This window comes from Euleptes europaea, chromosome 17 (assembly GCF_029931775.1).
Source record: "Euleptes europaea isolate rEulEur1 chromosome 17, rEulEur1.hap1, whole genome shotgun sequence".
Classification (NCBI taxonomy): Eukaryota; Metazoa; Chordata; class Lepidosauria; order Squamata; family Sphaerodactylidae; genus Euleptes; species Euleptes europaea.
Genome location: NC_079328.1, coordinates 50,014,526 through 50,040,355, shown reverse-complemented (window position 1 = coordinate 50,040,355; position 25,830 = coordinate 50,014,526). Strand labels below are relative to the sequence as shown.

Genomic DNA, 25,830 nt, shown 5'->3' with positions numbered 1-25,830 from the left:
TGGAGCTAGTCAAGGGCCTGCAATCCCAGGGGGACCGTAGGGTTGCCAACCTCCAGGTACTAGCTGGAGATCTCCTGCTATTACAACTGCTCTCCAGCCGATAGAGATCAGTTCACCTGGAGAAAAAGGCCACTTTGGCCATTGGACTTTATGGTGTTGAAGTCCCTCCCCTCCCCAAACCCCTCCCTCCTCAGGCTCCGCCCCAAAAACTTCATGCCGGTTACAAAGAGGGATCTGGCAACCCTGGCGGACCGGGAAAGCGAAGAGCAGCATTTGGCTGGCGCTCCCTCTGGGAGGTGCTGTGGGTGCGGATGGGCGGGCAGCCCTCCGGGCCCGGCATAGGAGCAAAAGATCAGTCTTTTCATTTTTAGACTCTTGCTTCACAGTCTGTGCTGCGCAGCCCCTAATGGAAACCAGATGGCGGGAAGCAGACATGGCTCTCAGCAGTTGGGACAAATTATTTCGCTCCCTCCCACCCCCAATTCCCTTTCCCACCCCAAGGAAAGACATTCATTCCTGCTGCCTTTGGAGTCGGGATCGGTGCTGCTTCCCTGACTCCTGCAGGAACAAAGGAGAGGGGAGCCTCATTCGTTCCCACACTCCGGCTCTGTGATGTCAACATGCCTCCGTCCGTCCCCTGGGCCCGGGACTGTGCAGAGGCTGGAAGGGTTGTCCGGGGCCAGGCTGAGCCACTGAAGGAGCTGCCCCTCCAAACTCACCTCGGCAAGTCCTCTGAAATCGAAGGGAATCGGCTCTCATTCTCATCCATGCAGAATGCAGCTCTTTCTCCAGTGGCAAATCTCCAGTATCGCCCATAACATGCTGCTAACACATTGCTCCCTGTCATCAGGCAAGATTAGGGTTGCCAACCACCAGGTAGTCACTAAAAAATGCTCACCAATACTGTAAAGTAAGTTTAGCAAAAACAGACCGTACCAAGCTCAAAGAAATAATGCAAATACAATATATATTAATCATACGATGCAAACAAACAATCAGCAAGAACAATACAAAACAGTGTAAACAAGCAATGCATACAGACAATACAATATCATGAGCAATGCCATCAGCATAAATTACCAGTAGGAGTTCTCCTGCTATTACAACTGATCTCCAGCTGACAGAGATCAGTTCACCTAGAGAAAAAGGCCGCTTTGGCAATTGGACTCTATGGCATTGAAGTCCCTCCCCTCCCTCCTCAGGCTCCGCCCCAAAAACCTCCCACTGGTTGCAAAGAGGGACCTGGCAACCCTAGGCAAGATGTGTGCATGCACCAAACCTGCGCAAGCATAGAAAAGCCACAGAACTTGGTACTAGGCACAGACTTCAAAATCCAGAGAGAATGCCCCAAACCTCTAGCCCTCATGAGGGCTAAGGCTGGCTTTAAGGTGTGTGGCCAAAGCTTCCGAAGCCAGGAGGGAGATTTCCAGCGACTGGGGAGGCCTCGTCCTGCTGTGTGTTTGTGTGCTGGCTCTGCATGGCCTGCACGTCGCCTCCTTTCATCTGCTGATAAAGCTCGGTATTGCACATAGAGGGTTGTCAGCTTGCAGGTGGGGCCTGGAGATCTCCTGGAAATACAACTGCTATCCAGACGACAGAGATCCGTTCCCCTGCATAGAATGGCTGCTTTGGAGGGGGGGCTGTGTGGCCTTGTACCCCACTGAGCTCCCCCCCCCCCGAGAATCTCCAGGAAATTCCTAAACCTGAGTTGGCAACTCGGTGACATGGACTTGTTTGGCTGTGATTGACATGTGAAGTGTCTTTCTTAACCCTCTGAGTATTAAATTGAGTAACCTGGTGAACCACCAAGAAAAGAATGGGGAGGGGGAGGTTGGAACTTTTTAGGTGAATGGCGTATGCTGGACTTTAGAAATGAGGCTGGAGGGTCTGCTTAGCCGTGACCAGCAGTACCTTGTGTTTTGAATGCAAAGAGCCTCCCCCTTTGGCGGAGAGGCTCTTTGAGGGAGCCTGTCATTCGAATCCAGGGCCAGCTCAACTGTACAGGCAGCCCAAGCATCTGCCCCGGGGGCTGCCAGTCAGCCAATATGTTGTTGGGAGGGGGGAATCCCTTTCAGTGGCCCAGAGGATACTCCCCACCATTGGTCATGGTATCGATGCAACCCTTTGGATCGCCGTTTTGGCTGGTGCTTGCATCTTTTAGACATCTGTTACCCACACACTGTATGCAACCGGGGGTGGGGGTGCTTCAACTCAGGCCATTTTCCTGCCCCTCCTGCTTAGAAGCCTTCTGTGCCCATCCCTGCCCAGTTCTGTGAATGCACCAGTGCCCTTGGGGAGGTCGCTGTCTCGTCCTCCACCAGCCCGGTCCCTGCTGCCCGGTAGCCCTCACACACTGCAGCCGCCTCTTTTGCTGCTCGCCAGATGCTCAAGCGCTTGCCGGTATTCCAGATCCGCTCTTTCCCTCACAGCCTTGCAAGGATGACAGCTCTCTGGACATGCCAAGGCTTCTGCTGGATCCCATCTGCTGTGTGAAACTCTCAGCTGCTGTTTGGCTCTGCCCTGTCATTCAGGACTGTATTTATAAATAAAGCAGGAAGCATGGTGGGGGGGGAGGCCCCCTGTCCCGCGTCATGCCAGGCTCCGTTCTCAGGCATTGATGGTTGCAGGAATGCTGTCATCAGCCGGAGCGATGTGCAGCATTTCACATGATGCTTCTCACCCCTCAACACTTCCAAAAACAGCATGGGATAAGGGAGAGGGATGGAAAATTTATTGGACGCGGCCAGTCTGGAAATAAACAGGATCGAAGCCCCAGAAGAGATTTCTAGGAGCTGAGGATTGCCGGTGCAGCAGGCTCTGGAATATTGGTGATGAGTATGATGAGTACCCTTCGCTCTGGCACAAGTGAGGATGCGCCAAGGGCCTCTCCTGGCAACCCTAACCGCAGGGCAGCTGCAGAAATCAAAGCATGTCAAGAAGGAAACGGGGGCTGGAATGCTTGCTCAGTTTGGCCACACCCCTGCGAGACTACCCCAGAACTAGGGTTGCCAGGTCTGGGTTGGGAAATACCTGGAGATTTTGGGGGTGGAGCGTGGGGAGGGCAGGGTTTGCAGAGAGGGACTTTGATGGAGTATAATGCCACACAGTCCACCTTCAAAGCAGCCATTTTCTCCAGGGGAACTGATCTCTGTCTTCTGGAGACTGGTTGTACTTCCAGAAGACCTCCAGACACTACCTGGAGGTTGGAAACCCTCCCCTTGGGTCCCTTTGTCATCTCTGTTTGCATCCAGCCTTTCCTTGTGAACACAGATCACACTTTGAACACATGAAGCTGCCTTCTACTGAATCAGACCCTGGGTCCATCAAAGTCAGTATTGTCTAGTCTGACCAACAGCGGCTCTCCAGGGTCTCAGTTTGAGGTCTTTCACATCATCTACCTGCCTCATCCCTTTAACTGGAGATGCTGGGAATTGAACCTGGGACCTTCATGCCAAGCAGATGCTCTGCCACTGAGCCACACCTTCTCATTCTGCTCCCTTGGGCATGTCTGTCTTTTTCACATCTGGTGCATTTCTCCACTGCTGTCAGCTGCCTTGGCAGAGCCATTGCGGCTGTTGGAGCGCATCCAAAATCAGAGCCAGAGCCCCCCAAGTTTACTTTCTGTTGGGATCTAAGCAGTGGACCTGGAGGGCACCCACAGGCTGGCTCCCTTGGGTGGGACCACTGAAGACCTACCTCAATGCCAAGCATTGCATTTCCAGCCCAGAAGGAGGCCAGCCTCAAAGGATTTCTTCACACAACACATAGTTAAATTGTGGAACTCCCTGCCCCAGGATGTAGTGATGGCTGCCGACTTGGAAAGCTTTAAGAGGGGAGTGGACATGTTCATGGAGGAGAGGGGCTATCCATGGCTACTAGTCAAAATGGATACTAGTCGTGATGCATACCTATTCTCTCCAGGATCGGAGGAGCATGCCTTTTATCTTAGGCACCGTGGAACACAGGCAGGATGGTGCTGCTGCAGTCGTCTTGTTTGTGGGCTTCCTAGAGGCACCTGGTTGGCCACTGTGTGAACAGGCTGCTGGAGTTGATGGGCCTGGGTCTGACCCAGCAGGGCTTTTCATATGTTCTTATAAAGCATAGGGCTATCCATGGCTATTAGTCATGAGGCAACCTATTCTCTCCACAATCAGAGGAGCAGGCCTATTATATTAGGTGTCATGGAACACAGGCAGGACAATGCTGCTGCAGTCGTCTTGCTTGTGGGCTTCCTGGAGGCACCTCATTGGTTGCTGTGTGGACAGACTGCTGGGCTTGATGGGCCTTGGTCTGATCCAGCATGGCATCATAGAATCATGGAGTTGGAAGGGACCACCAGGGTCATCTAGTCCAAGCCCCTGCACGATGCAGGAAATTCACAACTATCTCCCCCCACACACACACACACACAGTGTGTTTCTTGTGATAGACCAGGAGGGTCTTCCCTGACCCTTTTGCATTGCCTAGCAGACAAAGATGCCCGCTCTGCATAGCCTTGCCCTTCCATTCCAGGTTACTCACTCCGAGCAAGATTCTGAGTGTCTGTCTCTCCTGTACCTTCAGAATTAGTGATGGAAACGGAATGAACAAGATTGGGTCTCTCAACTGTCTGGGATTTTACTTGAAAGCAGGGGTCTGGGTTTTGATCAGGACAGTGGGGCTTTTATCCCAATTTACCAGACCGTTTCTCCAACTGACATGGTCCCCTTAAAGCTGCTGTTAAGTCTGCAGTGGGGGAAATACCTGTCAGCCAGTGGGTAGGGTAACTTTCGCTGTAGACATGCCCAATCTCGGGGTGGAGCATTTTTCCTGAATCAAATATTTGAAAGCACGGCCAGAGCTGGGACCAGTATGTTTGCTGTTTAATTCTCAAGCTCCTCTTTCCCATGAAATTGGCCAGGGTCACTTTGATTTCTGAGAGATGATCTGACCTCGAATTTGAATGTCGAGATGCCAGAGTGGGGTCATCTTCGAAGAAGCGACCATTAGGGAGCTAATGGCAGAGCTCAAAAGCACCATTCACATCAGCCCTTGTGGCAACCAGGAAAGGACCAAGACCCTCCTGAAAAGCCAGTTGCACACCTGTGGCTTTGGCTTGTTGGAATGTGCAAGCCAAACTCTGAGCATGCGCTTTGGAAGCAAACCTGTAGCGTTCTAGAGTGAGAGCAGGCAGGAGAGAGGGAGAATGCAGGCAACGGAGTGGGTCACTTGCCTTAGAGTGATGCTCTCCTCGCGCACATCTCCTGTTCCTTCCAACAGAGCTTGCAGAGAGGATTTCTTGAAATCTCTTTCCTTGCGGTGTTTAAAGGCAAGCTCTTCTTCCAAGATATTGTCGAAGGCTTTCACGGTCAGAGTTCATTGGTTCTTGTAGGTTATCCGGGCTGTGTGACCGTGGTCTTGGTATTTTGTTTCCTGACGTTTCGCCAGCAGCTGTGGCAGGCATCTTCAGAGGAGTAACACTGAAGACTGGACAATTCTACCAACTATTTTGTCAGATTGCACAGAGAAGCCATTGAAATTCATAAACATCAGCACAACTTTAACAGAAAAGAAGAGAGTTTAAGAATGAATAAGGCTTGGCTTCCTGTCCTGAAAACCTCCAGACTAACAAAGACTACAGTCCACAATAGCCATGCAGATTAGCTTTGGATTTCACACATTAACAGATCACTTCAGGATACAATGGTTCCATATTAACATATCACACCCTCATTAGCACATTATCTTGATACAGGACAATGATTACCACATTACCTTTGGTACTTTTTGCAGGACAATGATTCAGCTCAAACCCAACCCCTTTCGGACTATATATTACTCTTCCTACACACTTGACACCGAGAGACACTGTCCTTCAGTGTTACTCCTCTGAAGATGCCTGCCACAGCTGCTGGCGAAACGTCAGGAAACAAAATACCAAGACCACGGTCACACAGCCCGGATAACCTACAAAAACCAATCTTCTTCCAAGAATTGTTGTCGTTGCTGTTCAGTCCAAAGAAGAGGTGAAAGTTGTTTATCATACACAGGACCTTTGACATGTACAACAGGCCTATAACTCTTTTTGGGGGTAGATGACGATGGGTCGCCGTGTTAGTCTGTCTGTAGCAGTAGAAAAAAGCAAGAGTCCGGGAACACCTTAAAGACGAACAAAATTTCTGGCAGGGTAGGAGCTTTCGTGAGTCTCAGCTCACTTCTTCGGATCTGAGCTGTGACTCACAAAAGTTCATCCCTGCCCGAAATTTTGTTGGTCTTTAAAGTGCTACTGGACTCTTGCTCTTTTCTGTTCTTTTTGGGGGTGCACATTTAAGATCCTGTCTGTGCATACATGTACACACGAAGCATGGATGTGATGAAACATGTACCCGAGAACATGCACATCATACAAGGCAGGGGATGGAGCTGGTTGAAGCTCTCTGTTAAGTGTACACCTGAAGGCCAGGACTGTTGCTGCATAATGTGTGGAACTGATGTGTTAAAGTCAGCTTAGCACAGCGCTTTTGTGCAGGAAGACATGCTCACAGGCACTCCCGGATTGCTTTGCGTTTCTCCAGGCGGAACTGTGGTGTCACACTGTGGGCTGATTCCAGAGCGAACTCTGGGGAGATTTACAGACAGGGGGGTGCAAGACTTAGAGGATTGGACTAGGATCTGGGAGTAAAAGGTAAAGGTCCCCCGTGCAAGCACCGGGTCATTCTTGACCCATGGGGTGATGTCACATCCTGACGTTTAGTAGGCAGACTTTGTGTATGGGGTGGTTTGCCAGTGCCTTCCCCAGTCATCTTCCCTTTACCCCCAGCAAGCTGGGTACTCATGTGACCGACCTCGGAAGGATGGAAGGCTGAGTCAACCTTGAGCCGGCTACCTGAAACTGACTTCCATCAGGATTGAACTTGGGTCGTGAGCAGAGCTTCGACTGCAGTACTGCACCTTACCACTCTGCGCCATGGGGCTTCTGGGAGACCTGAGTTCAAATGCCTACTCTGTGCTTGCTGGGTGACCTTGGACCATCACTCTCTCTCCCTTGCAGGGCAGTTGTGAGGATAAAAGAGACAAGGGGAGAACTGTCCTAAGCTCCAGGGCAGAGTCAAAAATGGGCTTGACAGGCAGGCAGGCAGACGAACAGAGGCTGGCTGAAGGGCAAGGCAGCCCCCCCCCCCAGTGGCTTGGAAATGACCGTCCTGCTCCAGAGCCAAAGGGACGCTGAGAAGCCAAGAGGGATGGGGAGCCGCCTCTCCCTCTCCTTGGCCTCTGCCCGAGCTGCTTCATGAGCTGATTTATCACCGGCAAAGCTCGTGTTTGTTGGCCCGGACTCAGCCACATGCTGGGAATGGCGAGGAGAGAAGGCAGTCTGGGGTGGAGGCTCCATTGCTGGCTCGTGGCCGGAGCGTAGATCTCCGGAGGGGGGGAGCTTTCAAGAGCGAGACCAAGCGGTCTGCCTTGCAGCCCCCAGGGGCAGGCTGGCTGCCAGACGAGGGAGGCAGCCACCGAGAGCTCCTCTTGAAATACCGGGTGTCAGTTTGTGTTTTGGACCGATTTTGCATGAGGCCTGGGCATGCACAGTGTGCCTCCTGCCCTCTCCCCACAGTTGAGAACACAGGCCATTTATTTACACATATGTAAGTGCCGTCAAGTCTCAGCTTACCTATGGCGACCCAAGCAAGGGGCTTTCAAGGCAAGTGAGAAGCAGAAGAGGTTTGCCATGGCTAGGGTTGCCAACCTCCAGAGATCTCCTGCTATTACAACTGATATCCAGCCGATAGAGATCAGATCCCCTGGAGAAAATGGCTGCTTTGGCAATTGGACTCTATTGCATTGAAGTCCCTCCCCTCCCCAAACCCCGTCCTCCTCAGGCTCCGCCCCAAAAACCTCCTGCTGGTGGCAAAGAGGGACCCAGCAACCCTAGCCAGGGTCTTCCTCTACAGAGTCTTCCTTGGAGGACTTTCTTCCAAGTACCGACTGTGCTTCACTTCTGAGATCTGAAGTGCTCCAGCTGTGCCATGCCGCCTTCCCTCCCCATTTACTTATAGTCATCGTAAAATGAAGCGTGCTCTTGGGTGTCCCTCCATTCGGCATCACATGTCGCCAAACGACATGACACTTGGGGGTGATGGAAAAGGCTGATTTATGGAGACCCAGTGGGCAAATTGTGTGTGTGGGGGGGAGTCCTAAAGTAAAGATAAAGGTAGTCCCCTGTGCAAGCACCGGGTCATTCCTGACCCATGGAGTGACGTCACATACCGATGTTTACTAGGCAGATTTTGTTTACAAGGTGGTTTGCTAGCGCCTTCCCCAGTCGTCTTCCCTTTACCCCCACCAAGCTGGGTACTCATTTTACTGACCTCGGAAGGATGGAAGGCTGAGTCAACCTTGAGCTGGCTACCTGAAACCAACTTCCGTTGGGATCAAATTCAGGTCATGAGCAGAGCTTGGACTGTAGTACTGCAGCTTACCACTCTGTGCCACGGGGCTCTTCAGGGGAGTCCTAGGACACTTTAAACTAGCTAGACATTCATACTAGTGATATTATTTTAGAGTGTATTGAAGTGAATTGAAATAGTCAAATGAATAATTGCTAGGGTTTTCCTATTCTGGGGGACGTGCCCTGTAAGCACAATGGGATGGATACAGGGGTGTTTCTGTGTGTATCAGAGAGAGAGAGAGAGAAGTGTAGAAATGGGAGGCAGGACCCCTCCCAAAGGTTGCTGGGTGCAACTTTTAAATCACATACAGCGGAGAGCCATTAGAGAATATTATACCATTCCACCAGCACCGCTGCAACTTCTGCAGAGGATCCTGGGGGAACACCTCTGGGGCTCCAGGGACCCAGTACTTCTGTCACAGGGAGATGCTGGCTCTGGACAAAATTGCCCACATTCAGGGCTGCCAAGAGCCACCCTGGGCCCCTGGACAAAGATTCCACCTTAGCTCCCTGCAGAATTGAGGCATCCAGTGTCCGTAACGAAGAAGCTGTTCTATGAGCGCTCAAGTTCAGCACCAGCTAAGGTTGTTCCACAAACCCCAATAAACATCTCTGTTTGGCTGAGGTTGTGGCTTTATTTAGCCCGGCAGCATTTTCTTTCTCTCTCTCTCTCTCTCTCTCTCTCTCTCTCTCTCTCTCTCCCCCTCCCCACACACACACACACACACCTCTCCCTGGCAAGGTTCAATTAACCGTGCAACAGTTGCAGTGGATTAGGAATGTGCCGTAGATCACAGCTGATCAGCCGCGCCGTCTGCTCACAAGCTCTGCCGGTCTTCTAAAGGCAGTGTCACCTCGAGGAGACGCTGGCTGACCCCAAGCAGGAGCGGCAAAGGGGACGCTTGCCTTCTTTGGTTCTCATCTGGGCCTTGGCAGGGGCCTGCAGCCTTCAGGCTCTTGGATGGACAGCCACAGCTGCTGGCACACTTGTGCCGAGCCATCAACCTCCAGTGCATCCTCTCTAATGGGGCAGAGAGAGAGAGAGATGAACTTGGCGGCCTCCGAGCTCCAGGGCAGGTGCTTTTGTGTTGAACTGGCAGCTGTCAGGGGAGGCTCGCTTGTCCCGCCCCCTGGACTGATCAGAGAAACAATAATCACCCCACATACTATTATTATTATTATTATTACTGTGTGTGTGTTAAGTGTGGTTAAGTCGCTTCCAACCCTATGAATCAATGTCCTCCAAAACGTCCTATCCTTAATAGCCTTGCTCAGGTCTTGCAAACTGAGGGCTGAGGCTTCCTTTATAGAGTCAATCCATCTCTTGTTGGGTCTTCCTCTTTCCCTGCTGCCCTCAACTTTTCCTAGCATGATTGTCTTTTCCAGTGACTCTGGTCTTCTCATAATGTGACCAAAGTACGACAGCCTCAGTTTAGTCATTTTAGCTTCTAGGGTCAGTTCGGGCTTGATTTGATCTATAACCCACTGTTTTGGTTTTTTGGCAGACAATGGTATCCGTAACATCTCCTCTCCAACACTACATTCCAAAGGAATCTACTTTCTTCCTATCAGCATTATCCAGCTTTCACACCCATACATAATAATAGGGAATACGATAGCATGAATTAACTTGATCTTGGTGGCCAGTGACACATCCTTACAATTCAGAATCTTTTCTATCTCCTTCATGGCTGCCCTTCCCGGTCTCAATCTCCTTCTGATTTCTTGGCTACAGGCTCCTTTTGGTTATTACCACACTCCATTATTATTAGTTTGGGTTTCCAACCTCCAGGTGGTGCCTGGAGATCTCCTGGAATTACACCTGATCTCCAGACTGCCGAGATCAGTTCCCCTGGGGGAAACGGCTGTTTTGGAGCGGGGAGTCCGTGGCATTATACCTCTCTGAAGTCCCTCCCCAGGCTCCACCCCCAAATCACCATGAATTTCATAACCTGGATCTGGCAGCCCTAGTAGTAGTAGCAGCATGCATAATCTTCATGGGTGGAGGGAGGGGCTGCATATCTCAGGGACCCCCTCGGAATCACTATCTTCTTGTGCTCTGCCTTCTCCAGCTCAGCAAAATAAAAAAGGGGAGCCCGTGGGGGTGGGGGCTCCCTTCCCATTGAGACCCCGGGATCTGGAACGACGCAGGCTTCCTTCCCTCTCCGCTGTGTTCCAGGCAGAAGCCTTGGTGGGCGCCTCTTTGCAAGGTCCAACCCCCACCTGAATCGATCAACATCATCCAGACTGGGAGACCTGCCCTCAGGCTGGAGGATTCCTCCCTCTCTCATAATACCAGAACGCAAGGTCATCTGCTGAAGCTGGAGGGGGAGAGATTCAAAACAGATAAAAGGAGATATTTCTTCACACAAAGCATAGTTCAGTTGTGGAACTCCCTGCCCCAGGATGTGGTGATGTCTGCCAATTTGGAAGGCTTTAAGAGGGGAGTGGACATGTTCATGGAGGAGAGGGCTATCCATGGCTACTAGTCAAAATGGATACTAGTCATGATGCATGCCTATTCTCTCCAGTCTCAGAGGAGCATGCCCTGTTATATTAGGTGCTTTGGAACACAGGCAGGATAAATGCTGCTGCAATCGTCTTGTTTGTGGGCTTCCTAGAGACCCCTTGTTGGCCACTGTGGGAACAGACTGCTGGACTTGATGGGCCTTGGTCTGACCCAGCAGGGCCTTTCTTATGTTCTTATGTTAAAGCTGGGTGGTCTTCAGCTGGGGAGGGGGTGTGGCTCAGAGGCAGCCTCTCCCTTTGAAGGAGCAGATGCTGGGGAAGATCTGGATGGATCTGCACCATCATGAAATGAGCTGAAACATCCAGTGCTGGTTTGTCAGCCGTGTGGGACGTGGGATGGCGAAAGAGGTGCTAGTAGGGTTGTCAGCTCTGGGTTGGGAAATTTCTGGTGATTTGGGGGGTAGAGTTTGGGGAGGGCGGGGCTTGGGAAGGAGTTCAGCAGGGTGTAATGCCTTATAGACCACCCTCCAAAGCAGCCAATGTCCTCCAGGAGAAATCAGCTGGAGATCTCCAGGACCCACCTGGAGGTTGGCAACCTGAAGTCCTAGTGCGTGTGACTCCCTGTGGTCCTGGTCCTTTGTGACCTTTTCACCTGCTTCCATCCCAAAGCAGCGCTCCCCCTTTCTGGGTGACTGAGTGGCTCTCCTGACCTCTTTCCCCTTCTCTCTCTCCCCTCCCCTTTCTCCACTTCGCAGGTAGTTCAGAGAAGCAAGCAGCAAGAATGCCTGACTCGCCGGCCGATGTGAAGACGCAGTCCCGATCGACGCCACCAAATATGCCGCCACCGTCACCAGCCGCCACGCAGGGAGCGACTCGACACCCCACCTTCACGCCAAACCCCAGTGAGTAGCCGGTCAAACAGATGTCCCCCTTGGTCTTGCCCAGTGGGACGACCCTTCTGGCTGGGAGAAGGAGCTTCTTGCTGCCTCCTCTTGTGCCTGGGTCTCTAAGGGCATCCCTTTGCCCCGTGGGACACCGTGGCTCTCATCCACAAAAGCTAGTGGTGGAACGCAACTTGGTTCGTCTTTCAGGTGCTACCCAGACTCCTGTTTACTGCTCAATCCCTTTACCAACTCAGGGCTGGAGTTAGTTGGGCAGCTTCACTGGAGCTAGTTGGGCAGCACCGAAGTGACCTGGAATGCATGGAGCAAGTAGAGCTGTTGCCTTCCTTGACTCGGTTGCATGGCTTGCTTAAAGGAAAGAGGGCAGAGGGAAGAGGAGAGCTCTCTGCAGTTGCCTGATATTGCAGGAAGGAACCAGCAGTGAGGACCCGAGCAAATTTGCCTGTGCCAGTCCAGGAGGAAGACCCCTGCAGATCCCAAGGGCAGCAAGGGCCAGAGTTTTTGCTCGCTCCTCCGGCCGAATGCCCCAGCCAGCCACCAGCAAGGCCTGCAGGGCAATTTTGACCACACTAGACAAACTAGACTAGGTGGCCACCGAGGACTCCGGGCTTCAAGGGGCACTAAAGTAGAAGTGAATTCCTCGTCTGTATTTTTTTAAAAATACTATGTATCTCATATAAATGAAATGATCAAATATTGTACTCATTTTTCTCTATTATGAATGGAGGGCAGTTTGCCCAGGGTGCCCCGAACTCTTCGGCCAGCCTTGGCTGCCTTGTCTTGGTCATCAAGAGCATTGCCAACCTCCAGGTGGGGCCTTGAGATCTCCTGGAATTACAACAGAGATCAGTGGCTACTTTGGGGTGGACTCTCTGGCATTACACCCTGCTGAGGTCCTGCCCCTCCCCAAACCCCAACACCCCCTGACCCCACCCCTGAATCTGCCAGATTTGGCAGCCCTACTCAGCACTGTCCTGGGACTTCCAGAATTGTGGCCTGCTGGAAAATAGCTTCCTCTTCCCTGTACTTTGCAAAAACCTAGGTAGCAGTCGCCCAAGGTGTGTGTGTGGGGGGCTGTTCATCAGCCTGCCTGGAACCTGGGATGGGTGCAGAATAGGGTTGCCAGCCTCCAGGTACTAGTTGACCTCCTGCTATTACAACTGATCTCCAGCCGATAGAGGTCAGATCACCTGGAGAAAATGGCCACTTTGGCCATTGGACTCTATGGCATAGAAGTCCCTTCCCTCCCCAAACCCCGCCCTCCTCAGGCTCTGCCCCAAAAACCTCCCGACAGTGGGAAAGAGGGACCTGGCAACCCTAGCGCAGAACGTTGCACCGGCCCTGGGGGTGGCCGCTGCCCCCGGCTGGCTCTCCAGGCCTGGCTCATTCTTTCTCAAGCACGACAGTTCCGGTTCTCTGCAGCCTCCGAGCTGCTTCCGATGCCGGGGTGGGCGGGCTTGGATGTCGTCCACCTTCGCTCTGGCTGCTTCTCGCCTCGTGCCGCTTCTCCTTGCAAACTCATGGCGCTGCCATCTGGCACTGTGCTTGGAGTGCCAGGGAAGCAGCTGCTGGGAAGAGCCTGCTCTTTGGGATGCCAGCCGCCATGCTGTTGAAGAGCGGGGACGGAATTTGCAATTAGAAAGGGGAATTAGGAACGGGAGAGGAGAAGCCAGCTTGGGGGGGCAGCCGATCCAGACCCCGGTGGACAGCTAACCCAGCACCACTTAGGCGGAAATGCAAAAAGAGAGGCATATTTCCCCCCTGAAAACATGCAGGGCTGCACTGTGGATATTCCGCGCATGCTCAGGGGCATTATTGTTTTCCATGAGTCCTGGCATTGTGTCTGGGTTCCAGTGCTGCGCCTGAAAGAGCCCCTGGTTTAAATTATATGTTGTTTACCTGGCACACTTTTATCCTGCCTTTCCTCCAACGAACTCCGGTGTGAAGCTCTCCCTTCCCCATTTATCCTCACAACCACCCTGTGAGGCAGGCTAGGTTGCGTTTCATGACTGAGCAGGGATTTGAACCCAGGTCTTCCCAGTCATAGACTGTCACTCTAACCACTGCGCTGCAGGTCGGCAAACCGGGCCCAGGGACCGTTCCGCAGCAACACCGAGTCCTCCCTTTTGGCTTCTGGCTTCCAGCTGTCGCTTGATTCATTTCACAGAAAGCTCCTGGAGGATTTACCTGTAACCACCCATCCCAGAAAGAACGCATTCGCATGCATTTGTTTAGGCTCTTTCCCCGCAGAATGTCCCCTCCCCCATCCGATCTGCACCACATTCTAGTGCCAGAATAAAAAATATGATTCAAATGAGTTTTCTTAGGACATTCCGTTTGCAGGATCCAGCTTTTCGAAAGGAAAGAAAAAGAGGATTTGGCTGGTCAGGGAGGAGGGGAGAGGAGACAAACATCAGGAGACAATTCTACCCCACCCACCCTCCGCAGCTCTCCCCGGTCCATTCCCTGGGGACCTGCTGCAGAGCCCAAACGGGACCTGGCCTCTTCTGTGAAGGGCGGTTATGTCCTCGTATCTCTTTGGCTTCCGTATACAAAGTGGCAGATGCTGGATTCTGTGCCAGATTCTTGCACAGTGCAGTTGTGGGCAGATGGAACACAGACCTGGCTCTTTTGCAAGCCCATACAACTGGTGCCCTGCCATGGATCAGGGCCAGCCAGCTGCTTGCCCTGCAGTCCACGGCAGGCTGCAAAAGCAGGCCGTTTCCCCCCTGCTGCGTTTGGCTGGGTGGGTCCCGAGCTGCACTTGGCCTAATCTGACCGCGTTTTATAAGCACCCAAGGGATTGCGGAAGAGGCGGCTCCGTAGGGTTGCCAGTTCGGGGTTGGGAAATACCTGGAGATTTGGGGGATGGAGGCTGAAGAGGACAGGGTTTGGGGAGGGGAGGGACTTCAATAGGGTATAATGCCATAGCGTGCACCTTCTGAAGTGGCCGTTTTCTCCAAGTGAACTGATCTCTGTCGCCTGGAGACCAGATATTAATAGCAGGAAATCTCCAGCCACCACCTAAAATTTGGCAATCCTATGGCTCCTTAAATGGGCCTCCCTGTTTGCAACCAAGAATCCTACGCTTTGATTGCTTCCACTGTCTTTTTCTAGCAAGGCCCAAACTGGGCTCCTGAGCCACCCCCTTGCTCACAGAGGATACCAGCCCTACAATTGCACCTATATTAAGGAAAGTCATATACTCAGTTGCACACCAGCAGATGGTGCGGCCAACGAGTGGGGTTTGCACTGCGGAGCGCAAATGCAGCCTCCATGGTAGGAAGAGAGGCCGCACAGCGCCGTCCTTGCCTCCTTCTTCGCAGATGAGAGAGATGCAGCGGCAGATGGGCAGCTCGACTCGAGCCACATGCGCCGAAATGTCTGTTGCTAGAATAGCTTGCTCCAAGATTCCTTTAGGCTTTAGCTGCAGGCCACACGACCCAAGTCGAAACTAACAGATTCTTACTTGCGAGCAGAGAGATAAAAATATACCTTCCCCCACCCTACTCCGCCTGCTTCTCCAACCACAAAGCCTCCTCATCTGGTAAGATCAGGGCAAGGAATCCCTCCCCCTCCCTCTTCCTTGTATGGGGGGTTCTGACTCCTCTCCCCCCCCCCTCAATTCCAAGTGGCAGTTCTAAGTCAACTCTGGCCTTGCTTTTTGAACCAGATGTTCATCCTCTAATTAGAAATCGGATTCCGCTTGTCTGTGATCTGATGGAGTTTGGTTTTAATCGTTCTCAGGCAGCAGATGTGTCGGTTCTTTAAGGAATATGATGCTTTGTGTAAAGGGCAACCCCGGCCCTCCCCTATAGAAAAAAAAAACCCCAACCATTACTGCAATGTCCAACAGCAGGCAGAGACCCCTCCCCCCACACACACACACTGATGCTGCATTTAAAACGCTTAGAGGTTAGGGATGGGGGAATGACAGGCAGACATGCCTTTGGCACTTCATTGGAGTGGATATTAGCAGGCAGGTGCTGAAGGGCCCTTCGGCAAGAGCTCTGCTAAGATCTGCTGCATAAACCGTGGGCCTTAATAACCTCCTGGCTTGACAGATTGCCTTTCGGTTCTAAGCCAGGCAATTCTGTGCTGATACCCCAGGTAACGTTTGCCGGCCAGATGGCACCTTTGGAAAGCACAGAGGTGTGCAGAGAACGGGCTAAAGGCTGTGGTGCCATCCAGAGTCTCTGGAACCCTGCAAGCATCCCAGGAGAAACCACACTGGTCATTCATTGTGCCAGTCAGATGAGATCGGTGTGTGTGTGTGTGTGTGTGTGACATAACCAGGGGACTGTAGAAACCACGAGCTGCTAGGCAGGTTTCTTATCTGGGAAGCGTTCACAGGCTCTTCCCTTCCAGATGAGCCCCCCCCCCTTTGGTATGAAGTGACTAAAACTTCAGCCATATGACAGGCAGAAAAGTGCATCAGAAAGGCAAGGAAAATGGCTTTTTATTTATTTATTGTCCAAATGTATAGCCCACCTTTCTGCCCATACAAGGGCCGCCAAGGCAGCTAACCATTTAAAACATACTTGATAAAATTACATTATAAAACCATTAAAATAAACCCCCCTTCCAAACATACCTCATTCAAAAAAACTTTATTAAAAACATAGTTAATATACATACCAAACATAAAATATTGGCTAGGAAAGAGGGATAATTTCTCCAGTGGGCCAAACGATGACCATTTGTGAGCCACATTCAGCCAAAAGGCCGCCAGTCGCTGACTCCTGCTGATGAGTATAACAAGCTGTGGTAATCCTACAGCTTGCAAGACATTCACCTTGGAGGGGCTTCCCTGAGCCTGCCTTCCAGAGTATGGGTCTCCTCCAGAGCAAATTGCCTGAGGGCCGCCGGGCCACAGTCCTTCGGATGAGGTGCCCTTGAGTTTGGCCCATGACATCAGAGCCCCGACTAGGCTGGCCCTCGCCCTCCTCCTCCCAGGCAGCAGCTTCAGCCCACCTGTTGGCTGCTGGAAGCAGGGAGCTCAGGGACTGGGGAAAGGGGCTTCCCTGCCTCTGGCCTCTCCTGATGGCGTCTGTTTTATTTTGCTTGCAGATCGCGAAGCCGGGCCGCCGATGTTTCTGCCCCGCGGCCGTTTTCATGGCTGCTTGAAATGGTCCATGGTGTGTCTCTGTAAGTAAGATGAAACGCGCCTGCCAAGGAGAGACCCAGAGGCTGTAGCTCAGCCAGAGGAAGTGGGGAGGGGGAAGCACCGGGCAAGGATACCCTTGCTGGAGGGGAGGCAGGCGGTGTTACCAACTGGGGGCAGCCCCGTGGGTTGGCAAGCCCCCCCCCACTCCGCCCCTTTGTTCATCCCAGGTAGCCAGAGTAGGGTTGCCAACCTCCAGGTAGTAGCTGGAGATCTCCTGCTATTACAACCGATCTCCAGCTGCTTTGGCCATTGGACTCTATGGCACTGAAGTCCCTCCCCAAGCCTCGCCCTCTCAGGCTCTGCCCCAAAAACCTCCCGCTGGTGGTGAAGAGGGACCTGGCAACCCTAAGCCAGCGCCACAACAAACTTAGGCCAGTTCATGTTATTTTAGCCCCTTTGCCAGCATCTTTGGATTCTGCTCACCTGCAAGGCCAAACAAGAACTGTTTAAAATTTGCATATACTTAAATCAGTTCAAGTCTGCAATTGGGAAGTAAACAGATATAAGCAAGGAGGGAGTTCTGCCTCCTAAGAGGGATGGAAGGAAGGGCCGTGGCTTTTCAGTGTGGAGTGAAAAGCACTTTGGACATGCTTTGAGACCACTTGGCACTTCACTCACTAAAGAATAAGTCACTCATGTGTGAAAGTCCTTCCCCTTTGACCCTCAGCTCCCCGACTGAGCTGCCTCAGATCTTCTTCCCCTTTCCTCCCTATCTCTGATTCCTGTTTCCCAGTCCATTTTGAGCCTAACTGGCTCCCCTCTATCAGCTGTTTTGCTTCCCCCCGCCGGGGGCTGTTTCCCAGTCCTCAACCTGCCACACAAAGCCACTCCTGCCCATAGAACCTGTGCAGTGTTTTAATTCCAGCCAAGGTGACAATTTCCTCTTCCCTCACAGAATCCGAACTGCACACGTACTGGCACTTCTGTTCCCTGAGCTTTTGGGATGTTCATGAACATCCCGTGCCGTGGGATCAGCTCAGCCAGCTGGTGCTGGAAGCTGCGCCCTCAGACACGCCATGCAGCCGCGCAGCACGGCAGTCTGGGAGAAAAACTGTTTTCAGTGGGGCAGACCCTGGCACAGATTAAGCCCTGCGTGGAACAATATCCAGCAGTCGATTGGTTGCTTGGGCGTAGCCACAGGATGCGTGATGCCCCGGGTTGCCAACCTCCAGGTAGTTGAACAGAAATAATATCAAAGGTACTAGTAAGTTAGTTGCAGAAAATAGAGTACACACTCGATTGCTAAACAAATCCACAAAATTCACACTTAAATCAAAAGCAAACCACAAGGTTTTATACAATGTGGGAATATAACAAACAACATAAAACATACAAGTGCAAACTAACACTATATACAATGGTCTAACAGCCTCATAAACAGAGGAAGATGTTCATATATACAAAACAACAGACAGTGGCATAAAAACGCCTTTCCGGATTGCGGGCGTTTTCACCAAACAAAGTGGGCTTCTTCAGCCGAGGTTCGCCTTAATAGCAAAATGTCCTTCTAGTTACAAAGAGTTGTTGATGAGAGACTGTGAGAACAACTCTTTGTAACTAGAAGGACATTTTGCTATTAAGGCGAACCTCGACTGAAGAAGCCCACTTTGTTTGGTGAAAACGCCCCCACAATCCGGAAAGGTGTTTTTATGCCACTGTCTGTTGTTTTGTATATATGAACATCTTCCTCTGTTTATGAGGCTTTTAGACCATTGTATATAGTTTGCACTTGTATGTTTTATGTTGTTTGTTATATTCCCACATTGTATAAAACCTTGTGGTTTGCTTTTGATTTAAGTGTGAATTTCGTGGATTTGTTTAGCAATCGAGTGTGTACTCTAGTAGCTGGCAGGGCCGGTGCTACCATTAGGCGAACTAGGCGGTTGCCTAGGGTGAAGACTTCAGAGGGGCGCAGAACTGGCCTGAGCAGCACAGTTTTAAACCCATTAGCACAACGGTGCTATGGAACATAATTAATTATAATATCTTATTCAAAGTTTTGTGCTTTAATTTTTCTACAAGACATCTGTTTTTGAAAATTGGTTAGCAATGTGTGGGGGGGGGGGCACAAGTAGCTAGCCTTGCCTAAGGCGTAAAAATGACTGGCACCGGCCCTGGTAGTTGGAGATCTCCTGCTATTACGACTGATCTCCAGCCGATAGAGATCAGTTTACCTGGAGAAAATGGCCGCTTTGGCAATTGGACTCTATGGCATTGAAGTCCCTCCCCTCCCCAAACCCCACCCTCCTCAGGCTCCAGGTGGTGGCTGAAGATCTCCCAGAATTACAACTGATCTCCAGAGGGCCATAGAGCCGACCCTCCAAAGTTGCTGTGTGCTCCAGGAGATCTGACATTGGAGGGTGGACTCTCTGGCACTATGCCTTGCTGAGGTCCCTCCCCAGGCCTCACCACCAAATCTCCAGGAATCTCCTAACCCAGAGCTGGCACCCCTAGTGCTGAGAGGGACAGAGTTGTACCTGCAGACTCCTGGCCCCAAGTCTCTTGCTCACCCATGCAGAGAGGCTTCTGCAGGCTTTTCTCCACCGAACAACTTTTGCATGCGTGCAGCTCGTTTCCCAGGTCAGGGCCACTGCCTGCGCCCTCCTGAGACTCTGAAGACTCCTTGGCGAAACCCCCTTCTCCCCCAAGCCCCCTCCCTCTTGAGCTTTGGAGGATCCACGGATGCAGCCCCCCGTCCACAGCGCGTTGGTGTCAGAGACATGTGTGGAGTTTAACTTAGTAACGCACCTGTCGCTGGAATAAAAGCAGTTGTGGCCGGACGGTTATTTTCGGCACCTCTTTAGCAAGCGGCGGCTCTCACTGTGCCGGAGAGCAAGCAGGAGCCCCGGGAAAGCGGCAAACACCACGGCTGCGGCTTCCCAAGGAGGTTTCGGTGCAGAGGGACAGGTTAGTGCCGACCGAAGGTGAGCAAAGGCCACCTGGGGCCTGCCCGGCCCTGCTCCGAAGCTTGCCTTTGAGGAAGGCTACTGAGATCTGGGGGGGGCCTTGCCCAGCAGAGGATCGATGCCCCTCTTTCCCAACAGATTACAGCGAAGGTGGCTGGAAAGAGGGGCTGCTGCCGCACCCATCTGCCGCCGAGGAAAAGGTTGGGCAGGGTTTGGTGGTGTCCCAAAAACCCAAACAGGCTGGGACACAAGCAATCTGCGCCTGGATCGGGGCAACGGTGCCTCCGTCACTCCACATCTTTAAGGCAACGTTTTCAGGTGGTACAATGTGCTTTTAGAGGCAAGGCAGCATTTTCCATTTGGCTGCTTTCTGCATCAGGGTGGGAAGGGGGGAAATATTGTGTGCGGCAGAGAGAAGATCTATCTTCAAATCTTATTTTAGGATATTGAGAAGTGCCAAAGTCTTTGAGCATCAAACCTGAATTTCCTCCCTTTCGGTGTAAATGCGTTCTTCCTCCTACCCTACTCAGACTGGCTTTGAGGGGCAGCTGTCTCCATGGAGGGTGAAGCCCCATTTCAAAGTGTGGTTTTAAGGTTGCCTCCTTTGGAAAGTCGGGGAGGGGGGATTCCCCAGGCCTCGCTGCTCATTTGCACCTGTCCGTTGATTTAAATGCACACATGCTTAGAATTGCTCCTCTTCATGCATAGAAAATCCAGCTGGGTGGAAAACCAAAGACCCGAAACCGGCCAGGGCCTTCCCCGCTGACCTTCTCCTAGCCCACACATCCTTTCCCATTTCCCTCCTTGGCCTTTTCCCTTTGGTTTGTCATTTAAATTTAGCCTGCATTGAGAAACCCTGGGACTGTTGATTCTACAAACCTCAGCTAGAGTTTGGATGCGATTCTCTTACAAAATTGTCCCCCCAAAGGATTGACTAGTTTTTGCGGCCAGTTCTTGACCCATATTCTGCCTGGGTGGTCTGCTACGGTCTTCCCCTTCTCTCCCACAGTGCCGAATCTCCTTTGTTTTGCAGTTTAAGTTTTGAAGCCTTTCCCTGCAGCATTCTACACATCGCCTCGGATTCCTTATCCCCAAGCGTTTTCAGCCTGATCCTTAGATTTAGCAAAGTTCTTTTTTTGGGGGGGGGGGGCACCCAAACCGGGGCATTTGCAGCCCCTCCCAGCTGGGTGTGGGGTGAGCTTTTCTCTGCTGGAGAGTCTCCCTCCCGCACTCCGGCAGCCCGTCCAGCTCTGGGCAGCTGCTCAGAATCACAGTGAAGGAACCCCATGAAGGTCTGAGCTTCTTTTTCACTGGAAGTGTGTGTGTGTGTGTGGGGAGGGGGTTATTTACCGCTGCAAAAGGAGCAGCTTGCAAAGAATCAGGAGGAGGCTTGGAAATAGAATCGCATTCTCTTTTGGGGGGGGGGGTTTACAGTCTATGGATCCTCCCATTTGCTAACTTTGGCAGATACTCCTAGTGCCCTGCATAATCCCCCCACCCCCATGCAAAAGACCCATCTCCTTCTTCTGCAGTATTGAAAGAAAATGGTGCTCCTTCCAAGGGGAGGAGAAGGTAAAAGGAAGGCCCATCACTCAAGGGCATCAAGCCTTCCAAGCCAAGCAGAAGGTTCCAGGTTGGGGGGGGGGCTGTGGCTCAGTGGTAGAGCCTCTGCTTGGCATGCAGAAGGTCCCAGGTTCAATCCCCAGCATCTCCAGAAAATGACAGAAACATTGATTCATCAAATATTGATTGATTTGTGAAACGAATGCTGTGCCTTGGAGAGAGCACAATTGTGTGTTCCGCAGGCTCACTTGGGAAACCTGGCAGCACTGGTGGCTTCTCCTTGTGGTTGAGTGCTGAATTGGGCTGCTTAAAAGATGGGAGCAAGACTGAACACACAAAGCTGCCTTCTACTGAATCAGACCCTCAGTCCATCGAAGTCAGTATTGTCTACTCAGACCGGCAGTGGCTCTCCAGGGTCTCAGGCAGAGGTCTTCTATATCACCTATTTTCCTAGTCCCTTTAACTGGAGATGCCGGGGATTGAACCTGGGACCTTCTGCATGCCAAGCAGATGCTCTACCACTGAGCCACGGCCCCTCCCCAAAGAGTAAAGGTTTGCCAGATTGGGGCCAAGATCCACGTTGGTCTGGAAGCAGGGGGGAAGAGCCAGACTTTGAGAGCTTCATTTGCCAAGCTGCGTTCAGCTTCCCCAACGCCTGTGTCCCTTTCTCCCCTCTGCAGTGATGAACGGGAGCAGCCATTCTCCGACAGCGATCAACGGCGCCCCTTCCACCCCCAACGGCTTCAGCAATGGGCCCGCCACGTCCTCCACCGCCTCCCTGTCCAACCACCAGCTCCCCCCCGCCTGCGGGGCGCGCCAGCTCAGCAAACTGAAGCGCTTCCTCACCACCCTGCAGCAGTTTGGGAACGACATTTCTCCAGAGATCGGGGAGCGCGTCCGCACCCTGGTGCTGGGCCTAGTGGTAAGGATTTTTTTTTTCAAGCAATCTAAAAAATAAATGAGCCCACTTGCAGGACAAAGCTTGGGGGGGGGGGTTGCAAATGAGCACTGGGTTTCCAGAAAAACTCTTGCCCCTGCTGCACCGGTAGGGTTGCCAACCTCCAGGTGTTAGCTAGAGATCTCCTGCTATTATAACTGATCTCCAGGTGACAGAGATCAGTTCATCTGGAGAAAATGGCTGCTTTAGCAATTGGACTCTGTGGCATTGAAGTCCCTCCCCAAACCCTGCCCTCCTTAGGCTCCACCCCAAAAACCTCCCACCGGTGGTAAAGAGGGACCTGGCAACCCTATGCACTGGAGTGGGGTGGGCACCCATCCTGGGGCCTGCTCTGTGCACAAAGCACCTCCTATAACATGCAGATTGAGTCCAGTAGCACCTTAGTTGCCAACCTCCTGGCAGTAGCTGGAGATCTCCTGCTATTACAACTGCTCTCCAGCCGACAGAGATCAGTTCACCTGGAGAAAATGGCCGCTTTGGCCATTGGACTCTATGGCATTGAAGTCCCTCCCCTCCCCAAACCTCACCCTCCTCAGGCTCTGCCCCAAAAACCTCCCACCGGTGGCAGAGGGACCTGGCAACCCTATCTTTGGGGTATGTGCTTTCAAGAGTCAAAGCTCCCTTCATCAGATAAGGGCTTTCGAAAGCTTGTGCCCCGAAACTCTTGTTGGTCTCTACGGTGCTACAGGATTCAAATGGAGCTCTGGATTCGAATGGAGCTCTGCCAGAGATGACAATTTCAGCAAAAAAAAACCCATCCATTTTAGATTGCCCACTTGTAAAAACTGTTCCCGCTCCTTTGATAACAACTGCTTGAGCAGACAAACGCCCTTTACAATCCTGGTGACTTTTGAAGCATGGAAAAACCTCCGCCAATGGCCCCTCACAGTTTTAACCTGCTCTTTTCCAAGTAGCAAGACGACCATCTGTGGCTCTTCCCCTCTTCTCTTGAGACGGGAGAGCAGATGCCTCAAGGTCACCTGGATTCGAACCTGCCTCTCGCTGGTCTGGGTCGGACCAGCTGGCTCTCTGGCTCCTGTGCTTCAAGCGGCTGTCAAAGGCCGGGAGGGCTGGATGGATTGGTTTCCTGTCTTGAAGGCAACAGAAAAAGTGGGCCGTGATGGTTTCCAGCGTTGTTTTAATATAATAGAACACACCAAGTCTCAACACGTTTTGAGCGGAGGGTGGAATTTACCATCTCTTGGCAAAGGCAAGGCCCCGCTATACTGAGTGCCCAAAGTAGGCTTAACCTTGGCAGATTGGGGGATGGATCTGCCCAGTATTTTTGAAGGGAAATAGCAGCCATGTGGGGCCCTGATTCAGATAAGGCTGATATACAAGGGGTATTTAACCTCTCTTGGCCTCTGCGGTTGTGCTGCTTGAAACCGAACCCTCTGTCCCTCTGTGCAGTTGTTAGCCCTGGAAGGGAAAAAAGACAGACCCAGAGACACCGTTGCCTTTTTCTTGCCCTTCTAGAGAGAACAAAGTCTCGGTGTGTCCTTGGTCTGAATCAAGGCTCCATAAATTTGCTATTCCCCTTTTTTAAAAATGCAAACTTTTGTGCATCTCGTGAGATCATGGGAAAATAGGGTGGGAAGATGAAAAGGGCTGCCAGCCCTTCCCACTCTCACGGACTTCCCCTTGCAACCTCCCCCATCCCCACCCCCGCCAAGCTGTTTTTCTCTAGCTGGTCTCTGGAGAACAGAAGTCAGTTGGACTTGGACTGAAAAATAATTAGCGTTAGCTTTTCACTGGGATATTTACATATCAGAACAATGTTTAGCATTGAAATAACGCTTTCTAGTGAGCAAATCGCTTCACGTACATTTTCTCAGTCCTCCATGCAATAACCAGTAAGGTAGGCCAATGTCTGCCATGTTTTGAACACAGCACTCTAGAGAAAAGGGGTTTTGTTCTCGACATGCTTGCTTCCAGTGGTGGCCACCTATGGGGATTCCATAGGTGAACTGCATTCCTCATCAGGCACCTGGCGTAGAGTTCCTTGGCAGGGCTGTTTGGTGTGGCATTAATGCACCCTAATGGCCAGGTTTGCCAGGGGAAATGAATCTCTTGTGCGCCTTCAGGCGTCTGTGCAAAGGGCTGGCCACAGTGCGTGCCACATGCAGCGTGGCCGGGTGAAGAGGGGACAGCTCGTAGTCCTTTCATCTCTAGGTGGGAGATACAATCTCAAGATGGGCAGCTCTTCTCCCCCCCCCCCCCGCATGGCACCTCATCAGGCCCAACCCAGGCATCACTCCCTCTGCTCTGCAGATGTTCCAAGTGCAAGACTCCCCTCGCCCCACCACATCTGGCCAACCCAGCTGTGAGTACATGTGCATGATAGTAGAGAGGGCTTTGGGGACGAAAACCAAGTTGGCTTCCCCTTCAGCTCCGCTGACCATGGGCTGTGTCTTCTTGTCCCTTGCAGAATTCCACGCTGACCATTGAGGAGTTCCACTCCAAGCTGCAGGAGGCTACCAACTTCCCTCTGCGTCCCTTCGTCATCCCGTTCTTAAAGGTAGCCCCACTGATCAGACTTCCTCTCGGCCCGGCTCAGAGCCGGCTTCTTCCTATCCTGGCTTTGCACAGCAGTTCCGTGGGCACACAAGGTCCCCTTGGCACAACTCAGGCTTGCAGCGTAACCTCTCTGTAAGCTCAAACGTGTACCTCTATGGAGCAAATTGCTTTAGAGGGATCCAGTGGGAGCCCCCTCAGCTCATCCACACCAGAGCTGGCTCTCTGACTCGCATTCTGGGAAGGGACCGGGGAGAGCAGCTGCTGATGCCGGAAGCTGGCTGCAGCCTCCTAGAGAGGTTTGCAACAAGCATCGTTGGAGCTGAATGTGCAATAAAAAAAAACTTCCAGAAAGTGCCACTTCAGAGTTGGAGATTCCAAGAATACAAACCCTGACAGGAGTTTCCTTCTAACACCCATTTGAGGATTGTCTTGGTCTTTGGGGAGCAATTGGGAGCTTAACACCGCTGAGGGGCTGTGGCTCAGCGGTAGAGCATCTGCTTGATATGCAGATGGTCCCAGGTTCAATCTCTGGAATCTCCAGTTAAAAAGGAACCAGGCAAGTAGGTGATGTGAAAGACCTCTGCCTGAGACCCTGGAGAGCCGCTGCCGGTCTGAGCAGACAGTACTGACTTTGATGGACTGAGGGTCTGATTCAGCATAAGGCAGCTTCATGTGTTCATGTGTTTGTGTGTACAAGTGTTAACCTGGGATGACTGTAAGGAGAATCAAGATCCCCAGATCTTTACAAGGTTGCTGATTCTCCTGCAGCTACGACTGTTAGCTTGTCCCTAGAATGTAAACTCAAATCAGAAGCCAAAACAAGTCCAGGGGCTGTCAGGTTAGTGTGTATGCAGCTTCTTGGAGAACGGTTGCTTTATTCTGAAGCCTGCATTTATTTATTTACTTATTGATAGTCCACCTTTCTC

The 25,830-nt window shown here is 51.9% G+C and overlaps 1 protein-coding gene across 6 annotated transcripts in view; it reads left to right on the top strand.

Moving 5' to 3' along the window:
- CBFA2T3 (CBFA2/RUNX1 partner transcriptional co-repressor 3) overlaps positions 1-25,830 on the top strand; it is a 55,957-nt gene that overhangs the window by 19,604 nt on the left and 10,523 nt on the right. For 4 of the 6 annotated variants that reach the window (XM_056862888.1, XM_056862885.1, XM_056862886.1 and 1 more), the window contains exons 2-5: positions 11,647-11,793; positions 16,864-16,941; positions 22,110-22,351; positions 24,816-24,905. In XM_056862888.1, coding sequence (XP_056718866.1) covers positions 11,673-11,793; positions 16,864-16,941; positions 22,110-22,351; positions 24,816-24,905 — 531 coding nt within the window. In that variant the 5' untranslated portion in view covers positions 11,647-11,672. The remainder of the gene's footprint in view (positions 1-11,646; positions 11,794-16,863; positions 16,942-22,109; positions 22,352-24,815; positions 24,906-25,830) is intronic. The other 2 variants (XM_056862890.1, XM_056862889.1) reach the window with 1 other exon arrangement.